Raw genomic sequence first — 17,940 nt, 5'->3', positions numbered from 1 at the left:
AAGGATTTAGACGGATGACGACGAGGGACAATTAACCCGGATTGGCAGGGACCCAGGGCACATCAAGTCAGGTTGCATCAGATGTCAGTCAAAATGTGGTGGGTAACCATGCAAAAAGGGGCACTTTCCTACACCCCCCCCCACCACCGAACGAAGGAAGTTGAGACTAAACTTTCCCAAGAAAGTCTTCATTGTCGAAGTGAAAAAATCTGGAAAGACCATCTGCATTGGCATGCGCAGGCCCAAGTCTTTGTTCCACTAAAGTCCATTCCCTGTAGGGATTTTGACCGCCTCAAAAGTTTTGGGTTTTCTTCTTTCATCTGCCTCTGCCATCTGAGAGGTCTGTGGTCAGTTTGAACTAGGAAGTGAGTACCAAAGAGGTATGTGTTCAACTTCTTCAGAGACCAAACCACAGCAAAGGTCTCCCTATCAATGGCACTTCAACGCTGTTCCCTGGGGAGTTGCCTTCTGCAAGCAACAAGATGGTCTTGTCCATCATTTTTCTGGGATAGGACTGCTCCTATCCCTAGCTCAGAGGCATCAGTCTGCACTATTAACTGTTAGGAGTAATCTGGAGCCTTGAGAATAGGTGCTGAGCACATTGCCTCTTTTAGGGTGTCAAAAGCCTTTTGGCAGCCAACTGTCCAGTTCACTTTCTTGGGCATCTTGTTGGAGGGGAGTTCTGTGAGGTGAGTCACAACGGACCCATATCCCTTCACAAACCTACAATGGTACCCATTCAAGCCAAGGAATGCCCTGACTGGGTTGTTACTGCTTCCCAATCGAAAATGGTCTGAATTTTGGGCTTGGGGGGCTGGACTTGGCCTCCAACTACAAGGTAGCCCGAAAACACAAAGGTTCCCTGCCTTATCTGGGCTTTGGATGCCTTGATAGTTAGGCCTACAGCTTGCAGGGCCTGTAAAAACTTCCTCAGATGGACAAGGTGATCCTGCCAGGAAGAGCTAAACACAGCAATATCATCTAGATAAGCTACACTAAAGCCTTCTAACCCAGCAAGGACTTGATTCACCAACCTTTGGCAAGTGGCAGGGGCATTCTTTAAACCAAAGGGCATCACAGTGAACTGGGAGTGCCCATCAGGTGTGGAGAATGTGGTCTTTTCTCTTGCTCCAGGGACCATGCCAATTTGCCAGTACCCTACTGGTAAGTCAAAAGTATTTAAGTATTTGGCAGCCCCTAATTTATCTATCAGTTCGTCAGCTCTGGGGATGGAGTTTGCATCTGTCTTGGTGACAGCACTGAGGCCTCTGTAGTCCACACAAAACCTCATTTCTCTCTTTCCACCCTGTGGATGATGTTTGGGGACTAGGACCACTGGGCTGGCCCAGGGACTCTCAGAAGGCTCAATGACCCCAACTCCACCATCTTGCGGTCGTCCGCCTTAATGCTTTCCTTGACTTGGTTAGACTGGTGATAGATTTTTGTCTTGACAGGCAAGCTACCCCAAGTGTCCACATCATGAGTACACCAGGGTGTCTGACCGGGGGTCAAGGAAAAGAGCTATGCACACTGTTGCAGTCAGTTTGCTGTTGGGCAGAGAGGGTGTCTGAATAGACAACTCCATCTACTGACCCATCTTGGGGGTTGTAAGAGAGGAAGTCAGGGACAGGTTCGCTCTCTGTCTCCTGATCCTCATCAGTAACCATCCAGCATGGTCACATCAGCCCTGTCGCAATAGAGTTTGAGGGGGTTCACATGTATCACCCTTTGGGGGACCTGCTAGTGCCCAGGTCTACCACGTCGGTGACCTCACTTTTTTCTAGTATAGGGTAAGGGCAACTCCATCCTTCCCTCACAAGAGAGGGAGTAGTCCCCTTACACGGAGCCCAAACAGAAGTTCAAGGGGGGGGGGGGGGGGGGGGGGGGTGAAACTCTACTCCCTTCTGAGGCACCCCTCTGTAGGCAAAGAGCAGGCAGGGCAACAGAACATCCCATTTTCTTTTGAGCTTTTCAGGGAATCCCATTATCATGCCTTCCAATGTCTTGTTGAATCTTAATAAGACCATTGGTTTGTGGTTGGTAAGGTGTTGTGAACTAATAGATCATTCCACACTCATCCCACATGTGCTTTAAGTATGGAGACATGAAGTTGGATTCTCGGTCTGATACTACATCCTTAGGAAACCCTACCTTGGTTAAGACACCAATGAGGGCTTTGGCTACCACAGTGGCTGTAGTAGTCCTAATGGAAATAGCTTCAGGATACCTGGTAGCATGATCAACTACTACTTGTATGAACTTGTTCCCTGAGGCTGTGGGAGATTCAAGTGGACCAACTGTATCCACTCCTACCCTCTCAAAAGGTACCCCAACCACTGGTAGTGGGATTAAGGGAGCCTTTGAGTGCCCTTCTGTCTTGCCACTGGCCTGACAGGTAACGCAGGAGCTTACAAACTCCTTCACATTTTGGGACATCTGGGGCCAAAGGTAGTGAGTGGCCAATCTTTTCCTGGTTTTGGTCTGGCCTAGATGCCCAGCTAGGGATAGGTCATGGGCTCGAGTGAGTAGAAACTCTCTATACAACTGAGGAACCACCACTCTCCTAGTGGCACCAGGTTTGGGGTCTCTGGTCTCGTTGTACATGAGTGCTTCCTCCAATAGACCATCTGAGAGCCACTGACATATCCCTGCTCCTATGCAGCAGCTCTCTGCCTCAGGCCTTCAAGAATGGGGCAGACCTGCTGCCCAAGGCACAACTGTTTTATAGAGGGTCCTACTGGACTCCATGGGCTCTGGTCCCTCTGGGGCTGACAAGTCCACTCCCTGAGGAGAGGGGTCCTGATTTATGTGGAAGCCGTTTCACCAGTCTTCCTACCTTTCCTCTTGAAGTTGGGCCATCATTTCAGGCTCCGATTCTCCTTTTTCACCCTGTGCTAGGCATTGTGCTCTCGTTTTCACTTCACACATACTATCTCATGGATTTGCAGCATCACTGCATGTGTCTCTTTCTACCCCAGCCTATGCTGAAGATTCTAGATCGTTTCCAAGCAGACAGTCAGCTGTGAGCTCTGGAGAGACCACTACCTGTGTCAGGCCAGCGACCCCCCCCCCCAGCTCCCAGTCTAACATCACCATAGCCATGGCATGGTTAGCATTGGTGACTGGATATGTTTTTCTAGTCAGGTATTGCTCTAGGGAAACCTGTGTATCTCTCACCATAGTGACACTTGCACCCGTATCTCTCAGGACTTCTATCGTAGACCTATTCACTAAGGGGTACTGCAGGTATTTCTTTAAATTAAGGGGCCAGACATCTCTCCCTCCCCTTCAGAGACTAAAACAGGCTCTATGTGAACCCTGATTTGCTCTGGGCACATTATTGATCCCATATGGAAATTTGCCATACCAGTAGAAATTGGTGGAGGACTAGGGGCTGGTTTGTTGGGACAGGCAGCATCTCCAGTTCGGTGTCTCTTCTTGTTACAGTGGAACCACCAGTCCTTTGCAGGGTCAAAATGTTTTCCCTTGTACTCACTAGTGAGCTGGGAAGAGTTCTTGGGCCCACCCCCCTGACCAGGATTTTGGGGGCCTTTGGAAGACTCTTGCATTTTGTCTTTGGGTTTCTCACCCCATTTCTCCTGGGGAGGCTTTGTGACCCCTTTCATCTGGTCACCCTCAGTGGTTGTCTTGGTTACCCAGGTCTTGACCCAGTGGACCAGCATCTTTTCCAATTCTTGGGAAGAAATCGGATTTCGGTCTACCAGATACTGATGCAACTTTTCATTGATGCAGTTACTTAAAATGTGTTCCTTCATAAACAAATTATAAAGTCCTTCATAATCCTGCACTTTACTTCAAGTCAACCAGCCACCCAGTGTGTTTACTGAGTAGTCTACAAATTCCACCCAGGACTGACTCTGGGATTTCTAAGTCCCCCTGAAATGAATTCTGTGCTCTTCACTAGTGAGTCCAAATCCCTCAATCAGGGTGCCCTTCATGAGTTCATAGGACTCTGCTTCTGTCCAAGTAAGGGTCAGAAACCTGTCTCTGCACTTACCAGAGAACAGTTCAGCTAAGTTGCTGCAGGCTCAGGCTGGGAGACTTCTTGAAGGCGACCACCGGCTTAAGAGATAAGATGGGTTCTTGGGGATGCCTAGAAATCGTCGGTTGGGCTTCCCAAGGCCGTGGGACGTCGGGTGCAGAGGTGTCTTCTGGCACCGGATTTCCTTACCAACTCCGATTCTGCAGGCGTCGAGTTAGAGCTTGAGGGAGGTCGGGGATCACCAGATTCCTTTTTAAGATCGCAGGGGAGACCTCCTTGCGGTGCTGGGCCACACGAACTCTGGTCGTGGGCGTTGAGTGCAGAATCCAGATTTTGGTCTTGGAGACTTTGTGGAGCACATCCGGTTCTCACGGGAGACAGAGTTTGTAAGGTGAGTGCAGGGGAGGTCCTCCAGGGGGCTGCTGTTTACGCCGGTTTCTTCACCGTAGGCAGGCTGTAGTCGGGACAGGTTGGTAGGGCTCGGGACAGGCTGGTAGGGTTGGGGCCAAAGCAGTAGGTGTCCTCTTCTTAACGGGTAAGCACAGCTCTTCAGTCCTTTATTTCTCGAATCGGAGGAGGCAAGGTTCAGGGTTGCTCCTAAATACTAAATTTATGGGCGTTCAAAGGGGTGTGCAGGTTGGGACCAATGGGTCCCTTCCTTGGGGTGGAAACACCCCCTATTATGCCACCCTCCAGTAGGAGGAGGCATGAGCCTCTCGCCAATTCAAGATGGAGGGGACTGAGAGGAGTGCTTCACCTCGCCTCCCCCACCTGAGAGAAGGGGTTGTTAAAGCTGGGCACACCTCTTCATAGCTTGGGTTTTCCCGCCGATTCTCCCATCCAAAGTGGGAGGCAAAACCGGCGGGAGTCAGTTGCTGGGAGCAGCAAAAGGCAGGGACAGTATCCAAAGGCAGCACACTTTTGATGCTTCCCTTTCGTTTACCCAGCCCATCCTGGTGGAGGAGGCATGATACCTCTGCCCAGGATGCAATTAGTTTCTGGACCCAGAGAGCGGAGGCTCTCTACTCAGGGGTCCAGAAACCTGTCCGGTGATGGCAAATGGCGGGCAGCCATCCAGGAACCACACAAGGGATGGTCATTTTTCAGGGGGTATCTCTAAGAAGCCCTCTGAGTGCATTTTACATTAAATGCCACACTGAGTGTGGGTTTAATGTGCTGAGAAGTTTGCTAGAAAACGTCCCAGTTTTCAGTAAAGCCATTATGGAGCTGTGGAGTTCGTAATGGCCAACTCCCTGACCGTATACTCCCTATGGCTTTACTACACTTACCATGTCCAAGAATGAACTTGGACACAGTAGAGGTACAGGGCTCATGCCACTGTACCCTTACCTGAAGGCTAGGGCACCATGCTAGAGGTTGTGGGTTGTAGGCATGGCCCACAGGAATGAGTGCCATGTCGACTCTTCACTTTCCTCTGCACCAAAATACGCAGCCTGCAACGGCAGTGTGTGGGTGTGAAGGCCTCTAGGGGTGGCACAGTAGGTGCTGCAGCCCTTAGAGGCCTTCCCTGGTCACAGTGCCCTTGGTACCCCTGGTATCTTTTACATGGGGCCTACCGGTTGCCAGGGATGTGCCAAGTGTGGGTACAAAGGTATAGCCTTGGGAAAGACACAGGCTCTGGGAACCTGTTTGGCAGGGACCCAGGGCTCATCAAGTCAGGTTGTATCAGATGTCAGGCCAAAAGTGGTGGTAACCATGCAAAAAGGGCCACTTTCCTACACTGTGCGACAACCTAGCCAGTTTTTCCACGACCAGATCTCAACCATATACAGAAACTTCGAACACCAACCCACACCAACGGACTCCCTACACAGATATGTCACCACCGTAACAGACACAAAACACACACTGACCACCTAGAACATCCTCTCCATCCAGGACACCACCCCCACCATGAAATCCATTAACTTGGGAGCTCTCACAGACCACATCTTCAACCTCTGAAACCAAAGGATCGGCCAGAATCTCATCACCCTACTCAACACCTATCACCACTGTAACATTTCCTGAGGCCTGGAAACACGACAAAGTTAGACCACTACTCAAAAACCCTCCACCTACCCCAGCAAACTCAAAATCTTCCGGTCAATCTCCCTGCTCCCATTCCCAGCGAAGGTACTGGAAAAGATCATCAACAATCAACTCATGAGACACCTGGAGCAGAACCAGCTACTAAACGCATCCCAATACTGCTTCCACAGCAATCGCAGCACTGAAATCAATTGGTACAAATTTTGGTGGCCATCAGACTTAGGACCCGCATCCACTCCGTCCAACCACGCCAGAAACGTCGAAATCATTGACGACTAGCTTACCATGAAATCGCAGATCAACGCTGTCTCCTCCGCCCGCTTCCTCACTCTGTGCATGCTATGTGAGATCTTCAAGTGGCTACCCCTACATACGAAACGCACACTGACAGCAGTCATCACCAGCTGACTGGACTACGGCAATTCCCTCTACTTCGGAATCACTGCACACCTCCTACAGAGACTTCAGTCAAAGCCAGACTCATCGTCTGCCTTCCCTAACGAACCCACATCACAACCCACCTCCGGAATCTCAACTGACTCCCCACACAAGGACGTCAAATCAAGCTGCTGACCCATGCACACAAGGCTCTACACAACCAAGGACCCGCCTACATTAATCACTGCCTGAACTTCCATCACCCATCGATAAGACTACGCTTCGCCTCTCTTTCACTTGCTCATACACCTCGCATCTACCAAAGTAGAAGTGGAGGATGCTCCTTCTCCCACATCGCAGCAAAGACCTGAATCAGCCTCTCCACGCACCTCCGGACCATCACCTCACTTCCCGGAATTCCGAATGGCCCTCAAGATCTAGCGGTTCGAATAAGCCTCCGGGGTCTGTGAGCGCCTGGATACTCGATCTGGTGATTAGCCGCACTTTATAAATATTGATTGATTGAGAGGCATATATGGAACCATATAACTACGCCATTATTTAAATCAATCGACAAACAAAATAGAGAGTACTGCCACAAGTAGGACTGAGATGAGCACTAAATCTGGGTGCAGGTACTATGAATATCAGCCTTATATCACTAGTGATCTTTCCACATACTCAAGTGTGTGGCTAAAGAGGGTGCCCCCTCTTACGGACCAGGAGGATATGGTTACCCATAGCCAGTACCTTATTTGTAATATAAAAACACAAATATGATGCCAGTGTGGGATTTAATAAACAATGCACACAGAGGGCATCTTAGAGGTGCCCCCTGAAAAATAACCGAACAGTAATGTCCAGGCTCAGTGACTGCTCCCCAGCTGCCACCACTTGACATGTTTCTGGACCCCTGGGTAGAGAGCCTGCTGCTCTTGGGGGCCTGAAACAATGCACATCTGTATGCCCAGATGTTGGTCCCGTGCACACTGTACCCGTAGAACCAAGCTATAACAGACTGATGAGCCCTAATAAGTGTGAAACTGGTATTGGGCTGCATGTGTTTCGGGTTTGAGGAGAGCCTGACTGTTTGGGGCGGACTACTCATTGGAGCAGGGTCAAGATTGATTGCCTATGGCTCAGTTCAAACTAAGGTGGCATGGTGTGCAAATTTACGGAGGACTGGGATGCGGCCCGATTGATTACCAGTGGCTGATATTAATTCAAGCATTCCATCCATCACTTTTTTTTTTTAAATCTGCTTTAGTGAAGGCACAAGGCCTGTATCTTTAGTAGACAGAAGCTTCTTTGGAAGAAAAGCCAAGGCAGGAGAGGCAGGAGCCTGTGGAGGCTCAGAGTCAGGACTAGGAAGTTGCCCAGAGGGTATCTCAACCATCAAAAAATAGATCCAAATTGTGCAGAAGAAAGGCCTCGACCTAAAAATGCTCTATGTATGGAGACAGGAACTATGGCTACATCTTCCTCAGAACCAGACGTCATCTGCTCCGACGACAAGGTAAACATTGGCATAAGGTAGATGGGAGCTCTGAATATAGACTCTTACAACTCAAGGTGGCAACAAGATTTAGCATTCTATTAAAGGTTAATGGTCATGGTTCAGACCAGATAGGAGTAGAGTTTATCGTGAGTATAACCCCCACCGCCCCCTTACTTCTTATTTGCTGTTTGTCAAAGAGCCTTAAATTAAAAGTATTTACCCCTAGGGCTTTTTCATAAGTGCCATGTACACATTTTTACTATATTGAGGTGACAAGCAGTCATCTCTGATCCTCATGTCTGTGAAATACCAGGAGGGTAAGCAGTTTTAAAAAAAAATTTATCCGTTTTTTTCCGAGAGGTTATTTTAGAATTAATTCATCATTATAGGATTGCAAACTCACTTCACATTGAAGTTGCTATTAAAATATACAGACTGCATCCAAATGATCAAAAACAGATAACTAAGAGAAAAGAGTTTCTTGGGTATACACTATACTTCCCACTTAGCCCCCCTCCTTTTTTTCAGAAAAGGAGACCTAAGCTACTACAGATGTCTAGGGAGACGTAGCATCAGCAGACAAAGCTCCAAAAGGACGCATTGGGTTGTTACTTATTTGATTGTGAAACAAACCACAATTATCTGCTCCAAGATTGCTGTTATTGCTGCAGAGGCCACTTACAAATTAATTTATGTTCTTATGTTTAGAAAGTTATTTAATAATAAAAAATAAAAAAAGACCCCTCTAACATCATTGAGGGAGAAGTGGGGCGGGACGACCTGGAATTGGACGATGAGGAGTGGCAGGAAGCACTCTCCTCGCCGAAGGAGGACGCCATCTCAGCAAAACTGAGGCTGATCCAAATAAAGATCCTACATCGTGTTTATCTCTCCGGTCCTAGACTGGTACTGATGGGTAGGAGCGAGGAGGGGCTGTGTAAAAGACATTGTGGCCTAGAGGGGTCCTTACTACATATTATCAGGGAGTGTCCGCTAATCCACAACTATTGGAAGAAAATACATGAATGTATGAGTGATGTATGGGGGTAGAAATGCAGCTCGAAGCCAAAAGGTGTCTCCTGAATATTTGGGATCCCACAGACCTGAACACCAAAGGCAAACTCTGGACAACGCTTGGCCTGATGGTAGCTAAGCGGAATATTGCCCGCCTGTGGGGAGCATCAATACCACCGACACTTGCCGCCTGGAAGACCGATATGGACTGGTGTATGGTACAGGAGAAAACTGTATATGTTGCACGTGGCTGTCCCCGAAAGTGGCTAGCACTCTGGACGAAACTGAACACTTATCGTGGTAATATATGTGAGCCCCCATATATCTCCCCCCCCCCCGACGAACCACAGACACTTTGATATGAATAAATAACTGCTATCCTGTTTCTTTCCCACTGTGATAATGTACAAAATAACTACCTGATTTGCGTATCTGTGATACGACTATGATTAATGGTTTACTGTATGCATTAACCATTCCACCTGACCTGTTTAATAAAATAAAAAAAAATAAAAAATAAAAAAGACCAAGTATTTGTTCATCTATACAGGTCAGCACAAAAAGCCCTTCTTACATGGCACACTAAGTCAACTTATGTACGACACTTGCAATGTTGCATGTTCCCTCAAGTGAGACTCAAAGGATTTTTATCATTTTATAAAGGTAATTAGGTTCAAGGGCCCCTCCAGCTCTTTAACCTTACCAATTGCTCTCTTATACCAAGCAGTATACTTGGATAAAAGTATCTTGAAGCACAGTAAAAAAAAAAAAACGATTTAACAATGTATTAAAACATTTGAATAAAAGAATATACCCATTTACAATTATACTTGCTAATTGTCATGTGTTGATTCAGATATCAAATGTTTTATTTTAAGTGCCATGCCAACCATCATGGGTTTAGGATTGAGCTTCATAAAGTCATGATAAATAAAGAGGCAGATGCCCTCACAGGATTCTCTAAAGCAGGGTTAAAATAAATAAAACGGAGTAAGTAAGCAGTAAGCTCTCCTTATAAATGTAATTTGTCTCTGCCTGACCCTTGGGCATTAGATGGTGAATCGGCTAGCTTCGCCAAGAAAACAGGGAGATGTCATTGGGATAACAGCGCTATTTTAGGTAGTGGCAGTATCCTAGAGACTACCTTAGAGAAACTGCCCAGCTGGAGAGGAAATGAAATGGCAAGTTTTAACACATTTATGCAACAAGCAGTGGAAACTGCAAGATATGTGAACCAAAGGAAAAGCCTTAAAGTGGTTCCCCGATTCCTCCTTCCGTTAAATCATGAAATAAATACTCTAGTTAGGGAACAGTAATATGAATTATTCCTCGGAAAGATATTATAGATTATTATTATTAAACAGGAGGAGGAATCGGGTAAAGGTTAAGAAAGGAGAGGGAAGACAGTATTTGGATAAAACTTAGAGAAGCAGCTTCTAAAAAAACCTTTTGGTCTCTTGTCGGCGGAGGGTTGTGGAGCCAGAGCCCGATCACTGCCTGTGGCTATTGAAGAACATAAATGGGTTAGCTTTATTCGGGATCCATTTGGGATCCATCTAGAGCAAAGGAGGCGGCAATTATGCACCTCGTACCAAAGGAAGACTATACTCTGTATGGATCGCCCTCTGAAAAAGAGATCGAAATGGTGATCAGGGGATTGCGTACCTCAGCGGCAATGGGCCCCGATGAAATACCAATTACTGTCATAAAACTAAACAGTACACTGTGGAGCAACATTGTTTGCCTGGTTTTTAAGTATTGTTTTGAAAAGAAAATAGTTCCTTCCCTCCTGGAAGGGAAGTATAATAGACCCACTGTTCAAGAAAGGAGACCGAGATCTTCCTCAAAATTATCGTCAGATTGTGCTTCTTGATGCAGAGAGTAAAGTCTTTGCTAAATGACTCTTGACCCAAATTAGCGATAGGGCGGATGTCATTGAAATGTTACCATTGGAGCAAACTGGGTTTACTACGAAACATGGAATAATTGATCATTTAACTACCCTCCAAGTAATAAATGAAAAATATGTTTAAATAAGAGGAGGGAGGGTGTACACAGCTTTTGTTGACTTCTCCACCGCATTTGACAAAGTAGATTGTCCTTTGCTGTGGAGTAAGCTTTTAAATTTGGGTATGCCGGGCACCTTTTAGGAGTTAGTTTGTGCCATCTATGTGGATACCTGGTGTAGAGTCTTAATGGAAGGGGAAAGAGGTCTTTCACAAGCTATCCCCACCGCAAATGGTTTAATTCAAGAATGTTTATTGGCTTTTCATCTTTTCTCTTTATATATCTCAGATCACCCTTATTATTTGACCCAAAGTGAGGGCACCGACCCGGTAATTGGGAGAAAACAGATTGTGCGTCTACTCTATCCAGACAACATCATTTTGGATTTAACGCCTAGGGTATTAAATAGTCATCTGCAGCCGTCCGGGCACCCCTTTTGGGGAGGTGGAAAGAGGACCTAGATTGGTGCATGTTTAGAGAAAAATCGGTGTTTGTAGCTAGGGGGTGCCCCGGGAAGTGGAGCAAGATATGGGGAGCCTGGAACCAGTATAGAGGGAATATATGTCCCCCCACCTTGCCAGCGAACTGAGGATGAGGCTATGGAAACCCCCTAAAAGATGCTTGTAATATATATTGAAATGAAGGAATCTAACCTGATTGAAATTGATGTCGCCTGCTATTATGTCATTGATGTATTACAGTCGAAATGGTTCAATAAAAAGAATTATATAAAAAAAAAAATAGTCATCTGCAGGCTCTCCATAAATTTGCGGAGGCTCATCATGTAAAGATTAATATATCAAAAAGTAAAATTATCTATATGCCTGGAAGAAAGAAGCTGAAGTATGGAAATTTTGTATTGTCTGTAGATGGCCAACATTTGGAACTTGTAAAATCATGTACCTTTTTAGAAAAAATAGTGTGTGGCAACCTAACCTATAAAGCCCAAATAGAAAATAATATCTCTAAAGCCACCACTTAGGGCATAAGTTTGGGTTCCTTTATAGGTCTACCGGGAAAAGACATTTTGCACTTTTATTGGAGGTGGTTTGTGCAAAAATCTCCAGCATCCTGCTGTATGGTATGGAATTGATCGATTTAGAGAAATGGGGGATTTCTAAATGCAATGGAAGGCCGGATTCTAAGATCTTTAGCCTCAATTGATTCAGCATGTTCCACGGCCACTCTCAGGTTAGAATTTGGATTGAGAAATACCTAGGCACAGGGTCTCGCGGGGATAGTGTGTTGGGTCCTAGGTCTGGTAAACAGTGATTATGGTACACTAAGATCTTTACTTCGGAAAGTAATTTTAGAATGTCTAAAAGAACAGTCATTCATTTTTAGAAATTGTAGGACTGGAATTGATTTGCTACAATTAAATTAGTCCCTCCTCTTTACCTTCTCGCCGTATCAATTAAGGGCCACCCCTGAAATAGGCCACTTGGGATACCAGTTTCACAAGGGATAGGGAAGCTTGCACTTTGAAGATGGGTATCCATCCGTTCATTGATTCCTGCGTGATAAATAAAGTACAGGCATATATTTCTTGGAACCGGTCACTTGGTGCGCGCCGTTTTGGCTATTACCGAGGCAGGGTAGGCTTCCTTAAAATCCTTTATTGGCAAAATGGTATAGTTCATCACAAATTTGTAATTTGTGCAATAATGGCCTGCAAGATGTTAATCATGTATTATTCATTTGCCCAGCATTACTATTGTGTCAACGCAAATGGATGAGATCAATATGTCTACAGCCATCTATTCTTTCGACCACAGCACTAATTACCTCTCTTTATGAGCCACCAAATGAAATGTTCGCCATAGAATTTTTTACTTTTTTAGTGTTTATTTAACATGAACTAAGGCTCATTAGGTACGTAGGGAGTAGCTGCTAATACTTGCTTTGTGTGGGCTATTTTACATTTTATTCTTGTGCTGGTATTCCAGGGTACATATTTTATCCTATGTTATTTACCTCCTAAACATTTGCACTAAGGGCATGAAGGATATTTACATTTTTTTGTACTTTACAATATATTGTTATGTTTTAATCTGAAGACTTTTTATAATGTTGGATCAATTTTAGGAGTCGCTGATGTCTTGTTGGGAAGGAATATTTTTCTGTGTTATCTTATTATCAAAATAGAATCCTCACTGTGTTGTTGGGTTCTCAGCTTATGTGGACCTCCACGGAGCTCCGTAATCATAAATGAATACATTGAATTAAGGCAGCCATGCACATCTAAGTGAGACGGCAGCAAATGCTTTTAGAAGAGTGAACACTGTTTTGAGACTGCGTACTTTGCAGGTAAGAGGAAGAAGGTGGGTTCTTAGTAGTTCCATAATGACCAGTTTAAATCCAATTCTAGTTTAAAGGGATTGTTCTTCTTAAGTCTCCTTTATTAGTGTGGTTGACCGGTCATACCAGTACAAAGATAAATAGGAAAAAAACATGTTCTTACTATACAATAAATATACGTGATTGAACAAGGAAAGGACAAAGTGCAACAGTACAAACAGATAAATAGTTTATGGTACAATTTAATACCTTTGTTAACGTGTGTTCAGCCTTCCAAAGGTGAAAGTAACCATCGAGAGAGAGGGCACCCAGCTCCTAGATAAACAAACAATTCACATTCAGCAAGTTGAATGTAAGATGCAATAATCAGTGCATTCCTGGATGGAATTCTGTTAAAAGAAATATATATTAGCAAATATTGCTCAAACTTATTCATTCCATTTTGGCATCGCTTGGTTATACTCTGAGATTATATTTTCTCATCCCAAAGACGCTCTATTTTGAAGAATAAACATGCAATTTTACAGCATTACTTGGAAGAAAAACAGGCCACCTGAAAGATCTGTTTTTGCTTTAGCATAAATCCTTTTTCATATGGGATACTTTGAAACACCAGAGGTAAGGTGAACGGAAATTCCATTTTTATCACTTCTTGTGCTTCTGGAACATGGGATTCATTGCTGAACCAGAGACAAAATATTGGGAAAACAGGACCAACAAGTACTTTGACTCCATGCATCTTTTTATATTGCCTTTATTAGACAGTGTTAGACCTGTCAGCCCTTTGGGTGGTCCCTCCTCATCATTATTTATTTTGTCCCACGTTTGCCTCAAACCCTGTTAGTATTTTTCCTTTTTGGGAACCACCAGACTTTTTCGTATTGATGCAGATTCAGGGAGCCATTTTATCTATCCCTGGAACTTCTGTCTGAGGGCCTGGAGCACAAAATGGTGGCCACCTGTGACATCATCAGAACCCACTGGAACCTACTAGAACCTTCTGCAACATTCTGGAACCCTGTGACAGTTGGAGGCGGTTTGGAATGTTGGGAAGATAAGCCAGAGTTGACAGTTGGAGTGGGCAGTTGGCACCTGACTGGTGAAGAGAGAGCAGCAGAAACCTGAAGGAGGAAGGAGTGAGGCAGCAGGGGTGGAAACTTGTGCCTGGAGTGGGGTCCATAAACCCACCCTTGATACTAGTCCCTACTGACTGAGCCCAGCCTGGAGCCCTGTGTGGGAGAAAGCAAGAAAAACCATCTTAAGGACCTGGACAGCAGGAACAGGCCTTAAAAGTAAAGAACAGCAAGTTCCTGACCTGGTTACTGGTAACTTCCTGAAGTCGACGTCGAGAAGCCTAGAGACCTGGAGCCCGAGGTGGAGAAGCGGCGCTGACTGGAAAGCAGACGTCGTACCCGGAGCCGCCAGAGGTCGAGAGAGGGCGCCGACGGAGGTCGTGGAGAGTACCAGAGGTCGTGGAGGAAAACACCTGAGGTCGAGTATGCGGCGTCGACGGGGGAGTGAAGTCCGCCCCCCGGAGTCGCCGGAGACCGAGGTGAAGCGTGCCGGAGGTCGGGAGTGGAGATCGCACTCCGGAGTCGCCGGAACCTGTAGAGAATTGTGCCGGAGGTCGGGAGTGGAGGTCGCATTCCGGAGACGCCGGAACCTGAGGAAAGGAGCACCGGAGGTCGGGAGTGGAGATCGCACTCCGGAGCCGACGGAAGTCGACATCGAGCCAAGACAGCCCGACGTCATCGAACCGGAGGTCGACATCGAACCGGAGGTCGACATCGAACCGGAGCCGCCCGAAGTCGACATCGAGCCAAGACTGCCTGACGTCATTGAACCGGAGATCGACATCGAGCAGAGGCCGCCGACATCGAACCGGAACCGCCTCCCGGCGTCGTCAAGAATTGACATTGCGCCGAGGCCGCCGACATCGAACCGGAACCGCCTCACGGCGTCGACACGACTCCAGCGGCGTCGGAACTTCATAAGAAGGGCAGTAAGTGGAATAGAGGGCGCCTAAGGCCCTGTGAAGCCCTAAAAGACTATCCTAGGGGCTAGAGAGGTGCTGGAACCAGCTTGATAGTGCCAGGGGTGAGCTGAGACGAATACAGAGGGGTTGTGTAGTGTGGGAGAGCCAGATCTCTAGATTCCCCCTTGATCTACCTCAGTTTAGGCCTCAGCCTTGTCCAAGCCAGGGAGTATACCCCTCAGGCCATCCAAATCTCTACAAGCTGGGATTGGGTCAAATCATCCCATAGTACCTCAGGAATGTGAACTGATTTACAAGTGTCACTGTTGGCTTTTATTATTTATTGAGAGCACTGTATTTATTGTATTTATCCTATTTATTGCCCCACAGTATTTATTGTTTCACAATATTTATTGTCATACAGTATTTATTGCCTCATAATATTTAATTGCCTCTAATGTAATGCACTTATATTTATGCCTTGATTATTTATGATCTACCTTATTTATTGAATCGTTAAGACAGTATTTATTTGACGTACCCTTCCACAGAAAAAGCCTTGTGTACTGTGATTGTATTATTATTTAATCAGCAACTAAGAGAAAAAGAAGATAGAGATATATTTTCAGTATAATTTTTAAGGTGTAGTGTCGTTTTTGGAACGGATGCACGCATGGTTATTGTGTGGGTATGTCGTATGCTTAACACGGTGCCTTCCTTACCGCTCGAGCCAAGCTACCACAGCGTGTCTGGGAGAACACCACCACCACCCTTCCGGTGTGGGAGTGAGTTTTTCTAACATGATTGGTGTTCAGCGGCGGGATTGAGCTGTGCCTACGTATACTCGACAATAACTGTGGGTAGTCCATAGGCCTACACCTGGAGTTTTCTCAAAGCGGCCTTCCTAATTGTGAGTTTTTGTTTTTCCAAATTTACTCTGGTGGTGGGAGGAGGTATTATTAAAGGTACCCCCCTGCATTGCTTCTGTAAAAACCTGTCTTCTGTTCTGAGTGGGCAAAATGGAATTTGTCTTAGAAAATGTGGAAAGTTATACTGTGGCCCAACTCAGAGAGTTCTGTCAGAGAGAGGGGGTGTACTGTCCCCCAGGTGCCAAGAAGGCTGAACTCCAGACCAGCTTGAGGGCTTGGGGGGAGGCACGACGAGAGAGTAAGGCTGAGCAGGAAGACAGGGATGGAGAGCCTGACAGCGAGGGGGCTGGGATGTACCAACCTGAGGTGGGGAACCTAGTAGCGGGGCCCAGAACCATTTCCAGGAAGGGCAGCACTGTCTCTAGCGGTGGCTTATCTGAAGTAGAGTTAACTGACCAGAGGGAGAAAAGACAGCTCACATGGGACTTAGCAAGGCTGGAGAAAGAGAAGGAGCAACAGAGGATGGCTCATGAGTTAAGGCTGAAAGAGATAGATCTTCAGATCCTAAGAGTCGGGGCACACCCTGTTCCTAATGGTGGCAGCAAAGACCAAGAGTTCACTAGGGAACCCAAACCCTACTTGCCGAAGGACATAGTAGCTAGCTATGGGGCGGGTGACGATATCGCCAAGTGGCTAGCGGCCTATGAGGTCTCGTTAAGGGCCCATGGGGTTCCAGAGAAGTACTGGGGAGGGGGATTGGACAAGTACATGCCTCCAGCTGGTAGGGATGCATTATTGGCCCTAGAGGAGGATGAGCAGACCCACTACCCCACCATGAAAGTGGCGCTCATTAGAAAGTTTGGACTAACACCCGAAAAGTACAGACAGAAGTTCCGGGGTAGTCACAAACTGGGCACACAGAATTGGGTGGACTTCCTGGACTATGCAAAGAAGGCACTAGAGGGTTGGATTCAGGGCAGTGAAGTGAGGAACTACGAGGGGTTGTTTGACTTAGTACTGAAGGAACACCTGCTTGAAAAATGTTTCCCTGAACTGCGTCAACACCTGGTGGATAGCAAGCTGACCAGTCCCCGGAAGCTTGCTGAGGAGGCGGACATTTGGGCTAGTACCCGGGTGTCCACAAGGGGGACTGGAGGGGATACTCAAAAGGCCGGACAGGGCGCCCCCCAGAAGAAAGAGGGAGGGGAAAAGAAAAAGGAGTTCTCCAAAGGCCCCCAAAATAATTTCCAAGGAAAGGGAACAGGATTCACCCCTAGGGCTAACCCACCCAGAAACCCTAATCCTGGCCAGAGTCAGCAGCCAAGGGTTGTCCATTGCTACGAGTGCGGCGGCGTTGGACACTATAAGGGAGATGCAAAGTGCCCGAAACGACCACCCCCTCCCATTGGAGGAAAGGCCCCCGGAGTAGCTAGTGTAGTGCTCGGGGAGGAAATGCCCTTAACTAAGGGAAGGGAGTGGGCGGGTGTCACTTTAGTGTCCCTGGGAGAACGGGAGATGGTTCCTAAGATCCAGGTGCCCGCAAATACCGTAAAGTATGGGCAGTGGGTCACCATCAACGGACAAAGAGGGGAGGCTCTGAGAGACACAGGAGCCAGTATGACTATGGTGCGTAGCCAACTGGTGTCTCCAGAGCAGGTAATTCCCGATGTACTCCACCCAGCCGCGATGGCTGACGGCAGAACAGGCCACTATCCGGTGGCCGAGGTTCCCTTTGAATGGGAGGGGGTTGCAGGTTCACTTTGAGTTGCCGTAAGCCCTGCCGTGCCAGTCGATTGTCTGCTGGGGAATGACATGGAGCACAATGCTTGGAAGGAGGTGGAATACC

At 46.7% G+C, this 17,940-nt stretch overlaps 1 protein-coding gene across 1 annotated transcript in view; it reads right to left on the bottom strand.

The window, feature by feature from the left end:
* The window catches only part of DCAF12 (DDB1 and CUL4 associated factor 12), a 304,177-nt gene that overhangs the window by 100,838 nt on the left and 185,399 nt on the right, over positions 1–17,940 (bottom strand). The window contains exon 6 of the mRNA XM_085628764.1: positions 13,500–13,565. Coding sequence (XP_085484890.1) covers positions 13,500–13,565 — 66 coding nt within the window. The remainder of the gene's footprint in view (positions 1–13,499; positions 13,566–17,940) is intronic.

This window comes from Triturus cristatus, chromosome 2_1, assembly GCF_964204655.1.
Source record: "Triturus cristatus chromosome 2_1, aTriCri1.1, whole genome shotgun sequence".
Taxonomy (NCBI): Eukaryota; Metazoa; Chordata; class Amphibia; order Caudata; family Salamandridae; genus Triturus; species Triturus cristatus.
Note: the sequence above shows the minus strand (reverse complement) of the source record. Positions and strands in the feature narration are given on the sequence as shown.